The sequence below is a fragment of the Zosterops lateralis genome (assembly GCF_965231275.1).
Source record: "Zosterops lateralis genome assembly, chromosome: 14".
Lineage (NCBI taxonomy): Eukaryota > Metazoa > Chordata > Aves > Passeriformes > Zosteropidae > Zosterops > Zosterops lateralis.
Window position 1 is genome coordinate 14,717,025 of NC_139774.1, and position 7,962 is coordinate 14,724,986.

The following is a 7,962-nucleotide window of genomic DNA, read 5'->3' on the forward strand; positions in this document are numbered from 1 at the left end:
AGAGCAGCACTTGAGGTGAGGACAGAGCCAGGGCTGAGCTCTGGGCACTGACACCAAGGTGAGACCAGGTTATGCTGTTGCTTGCCCAGGGAAAATGCACCAGGGGAGACACTCCTGTGTCTCCACTCCACCCCTTTACAATGTCAAAGATCTGAAGGGCCTCAGCACTGATGCAGCGGCACTGTCATTTATGAGCAAAGACACACAGCTCTGGGCTTTGAGCATCTGCATTTCATTTTCTGCCTTTTATGAGAAGGAGGGGAGCAAGATGTTGTTCTTGTTCTATCCCAGAGCTTTGAGCATGTAACCTATTCTGCCTGGTATCATCATTCAACAAATCAAGAAAATGTTTCATGAGGCAACACATGAAAGAAGACAGGGAAATGTTGCTGATTTAGTTTATTGAGAAAGAAAATCAGGAGTGAGCTGAGTTCCCCAGAGGGTGAGATGAACTGAGGTGAGATCTTTAGCTGGGATTTGCCAGTGGGGATCCTGTGGTGAATTCTCTCAGCACTGATACTCAGCATTTTCCAAAATGGCTTAAAGTGATAGTCCCATTGCTGTCCCTGAAAGCAAGGAGAGGAAAGAATGAATTAAACACAGAGTCCTGCCTGCTATAATCTTTTTCATGGCTCCTAGAAATGGTGTCAAATGGGATCCTGCCCCAGAGCCAAGGAACTTGCAGACTCATAATCCCATTTGCTATTTGATTATTAAGAGATGGGTGAAACAATTTAACCCATTCTTAAGACTGAAAATATCTGTGGGGAAACTATAGCAGAATTTCAAAAGGAAAGGAATTTCATTTCCTTTGCAACATGCAAGAAAAATTCCATTAAGGTTAAATGGCCTTGGAACCATTCACACTAACAAAGCAGCTGTGGCTTTTTTTTATGCTCTAATGAAAAAAATAAATGAAGGCTTGACACGGTGGCTGGCATTCCCTCCTGCCCCAAATCCCTAATCGACAGTATCCAGCAAATAAAAAAGCAGTAACTGTGCAAACTTGTGCCCACAGGAGGCAACTGATAACACAAATGTCACTCATATTTGTACATACGCGACTGCGTTGCAGAAGGTGCACTTATTGGTGTGTGTTGAGTTGTCAGAGGCACAGACAGGCATGTAGTCAGATGAGCAGACAGGTTTGGGGTAGTCACTGCAGTCCACCTGCAAAAAATAAATAAAAATATAAGAGTCTGATGGGAAGGAGTCAGTAGCACAAGGGCTTGCACCCTGAGCTAGAGCTGCAGTGCTAATGATACCAATCTTACCCAAAGTAATTAACTTCTTTGCACATCTGATATAAACTGAGGTGTCGGTTTCTCCTATGCCAGGAGAATTTAATAATATAAAAAATGGATCATAATTTCCTGTTTGAAGAGATGTGTATCATAACCTGGTCACGGCATTTCCAAGCAGCAGCAGTTCACTCGGTGAAAGTGCCGTGCTCTGTGTTCCCAAGCTGGCCAGGAAATTAAATGGAAAAACACTGATATCTGGAGAAATGGAGTGCTGATCCTCTATAAAGGTCCATTAGCCCTCCTGCAGTCTTAAAACTGGAAGATCAGCACAAAGCTGGATACTGCAAGAGTGGGATTCTCTTTCCTGGAGCAATGAGTGCTGCACTTGCTGAGGAGCATTGTAGGGCTCAAAATGTGTCTGGGGGCAGGAAGAGGCTGAGGAATTTCATGGAGGAGAAATCTATCAAGGCTTACTGACTGCACAGAAATCTCACCTAGCTGAGGTACTCCACCTGAAAACTGGAGGCTGGAAGAGTAGAAGTCACTCTACATTCTGTACTCTCACTCTGTCCTGCACAATGCCCACAGCCCCTGCTAGCATCTGGCTCTGCACCAAGTTGCCACGGGCTGGATGGACCATTGGTCTGACCCCAAAAGCCATTCTCTGTTCTTATTCACAGTTCTGCCCTGGTGGATTATTTCTACTACTCTTTTACTTATCCCTCCCTGAGCAGTCACCTGCTCCTTCCCTGTCATTCACATCAATAACATTTATTACGTGTAGAGAAAGCAAAATCTCTCCCCTTCTGCAGCACAGCAGCTGTTTCACTTCTGCAGGACACTGCTGGTCTGGGGGCTGCTGCAGACACTGGCAGTGCTTCCCCAACAGCAGCAGGACCAAAACCCAGCCCTTGATCACCCAATTCACTTACTGTGACAATTTCCTTCTTACATTCACCGTCAGCCTTCTTGGCAACACTGGTTCCAGCCTCTCTGGGAAGGGGAAAAGACCTGCGTTAAGGAGCTCTGCAAGCAACCTGTTCTGCTGAACCCCATCACCCAGGAATGCTGAGCAGCCTCAGGCACAACATTTGGGATACAGGAGACATCCAGCTTAGGTTATGTCCATGTGGCTCCAGGGACCAGCTCAGCTGGTGTCACTGCCTGTCAGAGAGCTGGTTTATAGCAAGATGTGAGGGACAGGGGTCAGGGCGGATGAGGAGACAGGCTGTGTGACAATGTCAATGCTCCCTGAGTTAGTTGTTCTCCTCTGCAAGGCAGCATCTGCCACATAGACCCTTTTAACTTAGTTAAGAGGAGCATCCTGTCCTGTGTGAGGTCCCCACCCAGGCCTCTACTTCTCTGTCTAGACCAAAGGCACAGCTTTCCTTCTAATCACAGAAGGAAACAAGGTTTAGTCAGGAGGAGAAGAGGAGGGTCAAAGTCCAAGCACCTCACAGAAGAGGCCTTGGTAGAAGTCCTGCTATCCAAAGGAGCAGTTCCAGGAGCACCAGCCCCTCAGTACTCACTGGTTCCGGGCACAGAGCTGGCACTCGTTGTCATAGGTAACCCAGTTGGTCCCACACACAGGGCTGAGGTCTTTCTGGCAGAGCAGCACCACTTTGCCCTCCTGGCTGGTTGTGTTGGGGTACCTGCTGCAATCCACCTGGGGAGGGAACAAAGCCCTGGTGAAGGCCTTGCTTGCAGCACACAAGTGGATCTGGTGAGTGTGTCTGCCTGGCCATGCAGGACAGCACCACGGCAGGAGAAAAGCTTTTCTGTGAGTCACTATGAAAACAGTTCACTTGGAGGTGACCAGTGCAAGATTCTGACACCTCATCTGTACTCCTGCTCAGGGTTTAAATTATTTGAATGAGCACCTTTGGCCTCTCAGAACAGGACACACCACTTGTTTTGCTCTTGGTTTAACTTACAGGGGCAGCTTCCTTGCATTCTCCATCGTGGTCTTTGCTGACATTGGTTCCATATTCTCTGCAGAGGGAAAGACAAATGTTAGGAAGTTCAGCAAAGATGACTTGCTACATCCTAGGATGCTAGAATTAATACAAGGGAAAACTGACTCTTTCTCAGTCAGGCTTTTTAATATCTATATTTGAGAAGGTAGTGCCACCCTCCCTAACCAGTCGAGTAGCTGGCAGGGCTGTAAAACCCTGGGAAGCTTTAGGACCATTTTGGGCAGCTCTGAGCAGAGCATCTCTATCCTTTTGCTGTGATGAGATATGCTATCAGAGCCATCACCTGGCTGCTCCTTGAGACGGAGAAGGAAAAAACCTGAATAAATTACACAAGCAAAAGAAAGACACGGTGACTAAATCTCTGTGCCGTGACACCCAAGCTCATTTTGAAGGATTTGACAAAGATGACGTGTCACAGAGCACTGATTGCTGAGCAGTGGTGCTGCCAGGAGCTCTGAGCTGTGCTGCCTGAGGTCCCCAGGCTGTCCCCAGGCTGTCCCCAGGCTGTCCCCAGGCTGTCCCCAAGCAGCACATACGCGTTGTAGGCGCAGAGCCGGCACTCGCTGCGGTAGGTGACACCGTCGGAGCCACAGATGGGAACGTCTTCGTCGCTGCAGACCGGGACCTCTCTGCCCTCCTCGTTGGTGATGTTGGGATATGTGCTGCAGTCCACCTGCCAGAGGAGTCACAGCAACAGGGTGAGGAGATCTGTGACATTCACAGCTCTCATTTTGTGTGGGGCACTGACCTGTTACAACCAGTTCTCACTGCCACAGCACAAACTTCTGCTGTGGGTGCATCAGGGAACTGGTGAATCCTTCCTGCAGAGATGCCCCCACAGAGCAGGAGAAGAGGAGGAGGAGGGAAGAGCTATAACCATGCAGCCCCTTAGATGTGATTAACCAGCAGTTGTTTCTCATGCTCCTTGACATGATTTTATAAAGGCTCTCCATTGGTCCCTAGTTCTTCTATTCCTGTGGCCCTTCCACTGCACTTCTGTTTTTACTTTTTCATTCTTAAAACACTGATCATGCTTTTTTCAGAGGATTGACACTAATTGACCTGTGAAGAAACTGGATCAGCTCAGAGTATTTTAGTCTTTCAGAAGCTGCCCTCAGGTAGGCTCTGATACCAGTCTATTGCTTCAGTTTAGAACCAGCTGTATATTTCCAGCTTAAAGCTTAGACCAGCCTAAAGCTGCTGAAAAATTAATTAATCCAAAAACTTTGGATCATTGCTACTAAATCATTATTAGCATACAGCAGAGATGTACAGCAGGGGCAGTATAATTTAATATTTTACACTGTAGAATCTGATTACAATGACCCAAGTGTCACACTTAGGTGGAAAACAGCTGAGCATCTACAGGCTGGAGGTTTTTCCCCATTCCTTTGGTTATGTCTTTACCAGGACACATACTTGAGAAAAGTGACAGAAAGAAATCTTCCACTTACCTCAATCCCAAAGGCAGTATCTGGAAAAGAAAAGAGAGGCAGAAAGTATGAATCCAAGCCAATATGATAAGACCTCAATTAAAGCTGGAAATATGGATATAAAATTCCTGTGTGCAGACCAAGCTGAATGATTTCCAGTGAGCGTTTTTTGAACTGAATAAACTATGCATGATTGTTTTTTGAACTAAATAAACTATGATATTTTTTCCTCTATGTTGATAAGTATAATAGTACAGCTTATTGCTGGCTGTGATGAAACACCTTTTTGAATAGCTTTGTTCTTTTTTTTGTTCTAAGATATGTAGACGTATTAATTGAAAACAGAAGAGCTTTTCCTTCCTTATCTTTTTACATATCCGTTTTGACCCTAAAGCACTGCTGTTACATATCTGAAAATACACCTGAATCAACAGAGACAAATGCAAATAGTCACCCACAGGATAAGCAAATACATACAGCATCTGTTGTCAGAAATATGCATTTGAAAGAAGGCAAGTGTGAAAAAAATGTCTTTGGCTTTGTAATTTTATCAGTTATGAATGTGCGGTGAGAACATCAGAGTCTGGCTTGTTTTCATCTCATAATGTTGTTCCATTAGCAGAAAGAGCACTGCAGGAAATTTGCCAGGGTCTTGCAGAGAACTTGTTTGTGCCATTACAATATTTTCCTTACCAGTTACTGGAGGTCTGACCCTCTTCTTATGGCCTTATTTCAAGTATTCATCCATTTGCTGTAATTGTACAAGTCTAAGCAGTATAATGGTGTGAGAACATCAGTGTACAAAGTGTAACAGCACGAGTTGCCAGCACAGAACTCCCCTTGCCGTTACTTATATTTATGACAAACAACCAGCTACAGCAGCGAGCCATTGAAGACTGCCCTGAAACACACTCCTGCAACCTGCACCATGCCCACCGAGGCAGCAGAGCCCTCTGAAGGAGATTTTCTCTCCTCAGATCCTCTGTTTTATCCTTTTAAAGACAGCCAGGACTCAGACACCTGGAGAGCCACTCACCTGGGATGCTGCAGAGCGCGAAGGAGAAGAGCACCAAAAGCCCTGCCGTGGTCATGGTGGAGGTGTCTGGAGTCTGCAGGCTGCCTGCTCCCTCTCTGCTCACGAGATGGTCCCTTCCAGGGCTGGCTGCAAATATATACAAATGCAACGTCTAAACTGTTCAACTGTAACATAAAACAACCTGTAGAGTCTGTCACCAGCACAATGAGGCTGGTAATATTTATGGAGGTCTTGACTTTTCAGGTAACGGTCTGAGTCTACTTGGCAATTGATTTTGGCTGGACACCTGGTTAATAGATCAAGGCGAGTATCACACGTTCTGAGTGGCCAAAAGCAAACAAACTGACTTTTGGACAAAAGAAACCTCTTTGGGATTCTAGTGGAAATGTAAGGAGCACAAAATATTGAGGGGCGTAAAGAGCAGGGCCCTAATTTGTCTCTTGCAGAGCAACATCTCCCATCAGGGAGCAGCTTAGGAAGGATGCCGTACCATCCTGTCTGCAGACCAGGCTGAGTCTCTGCTTTCCTTTCTGGTTTTGGGAGGGCTTTACTGCCCAAATTCCCAGACAATCACCTCTAGGTACAAACACAGGTCGGATGTGGCTTTGCAGCACCAGTTCAGCTTTGTCAGGCAAGTCTGGCAGGACAGTGTCTAACCTGTGAATCCAAAGGTATTTAGCACGACTTTGAATAAAGCCAAGGCTTCTTGACAGTTTCACTGCCTGGGTATAGAAGAGCTCAGTAGAAGACTTGAAAGCAGGTTAAAAATCTGTCAAATGCCACTAAAAATGTCACTTGAACCTTAGCAACAGGGAGCACTTATTTACAGACCCAGTCCCAGTTACACACACAGATTCAGAGTGTTCCGCCAAGCCATCTGAAGAACAAAAGACACTGAAGGTTTGGGAGCCTATTTACATTGCACCAGCTCCGCCTGAAAGTACAGTAGGTCCTTTCCTCTTGCAGATATTTTAGAAAATGATACTTAAAATATAGAATCTGTCCCCATTTCGCTGTCTGTCTCACACCATCAGCCTTTGTGTCATCTCCAAATTGCTCCTGCCTAGGAGCAGGTCTGCACCTCTGCTGTTTTAATAGCTGTAATTTTGCAGGAGTGGGTTCTGCCTCCAACCCTGTTCCTCATCCCTTTCATAGGTTCAAAATAGCAAGGTTATTTGGGGTTTTTTTGGGGGGGCTGTGGGAGCTAAGAATTATGTTTAGGGTAGACTCCAGAATCACGGAAGCAGATTAATAGGTGATTTACACGTGCTGCTTTTAATGAAGAAGGCACTGCCCATTAGACAAACAAAATTCATCAGAAATCATTGAAATTCACCCCAAGCAAATGTGTTGTTCTCTGATCCACCACAGTAGTCTAAAGGGTATATTTTGATCTTTAAATGGTGCATGGAATCCCCTCTTCTGACACGCCCAGAAGGTCACAGCATGGCTGTGTGGATATGCAGGTCACATTTTTACCTCCAAGAGATGAGATTCTTCACAGAGAGGAGCATTGAAATAATTATGCTGCTGTGATTGTTTCTATAAATTACAGGGAGCTCGCATGAATATTTCAGACAGATTTGGCACATCTTCAGGATATATTGCCCTGATGTGTCTTGTGAACAGTATCCTTGGAAGCCAAACACTTTTCCCTGAGCATGTGCAGGACTTACTGAAGCTGCTCCCTATATGTCACAGTTGCTGCTTTTACCTGTCCAGGCTCTGCAGGGTTGGAGGGTTAAATATGAGTTAAAGATGGACTTTGCCACTGCCTCCTCCAGCCAAGACCTCTCCAAACCATCCTCAGCAGGCTTCACAGCCCCAGCCTGGCAGCTTTTGACAGGTTTCCTCCTGCCTGGTGCCTGCATGCTGCTCCCTGCCCTGGACAGTGCCATCCTTTGGGCCAGATCAACCTCTCCTGATGAGTGGAGAGCACCTTCCTGCCAAAGTCTGGCACGTGTTACACCAGAGAAAAATTTTCCACTTTAACTGCTGGGTTTAGCACTAGGTCTGGCACTGGCCCCAGGCAACTCAGATTTTCTGTGACCACCACAATGCCTGTCTGATGTCCAGCAGATCCTTTCCTTCTCTCTCTCACTTGCAGACACTTCAGGGAGACTTGAGTCTGCAACAATTAAATGGTGACACCTGAGTCACCCAGGTAACCCCTTGGCAAGCTACAGAAATGATACCCAGAAATCCCCAGGTTTCAGCCACTTGCACAGCCTGCAGCCATTCAGTATCCACAGCCTCCCCACCCAGGGTTACAG

General features: G+C 46.2%; 1 protein-coding gene across 1 annotated transcript; it reads right to left on the bottom strand.

Moving 5' to 3' along the window:
* Nucleotides 1–520: 520 nt before the first annotated feature.
* LOC310915205 (ovomucoid-like) lies at nt 521–5,744 on the bottom strand (the record flags this gene model as incomplete). The annotated part of the gene is made up of 8 exons (XM_083871919.1): nt 521–566; nt 1,061–1,170; nt 2,177–2,237; nt 2,774–2,910; nt 3,179–3,236; nt 3,757–3,893; nt 4,675–4,694; nt 5,690–5,744. 8 exons carry the CDS (start codon nt 5,742–5,744, stop codon nt 521–523), a joined length of 624 nt encoding a protein of 207 aa, XP_083728045.1.
* Between the last annotated feature and the right edge of the window lie 2,218 nt (nt 5,745–7,962).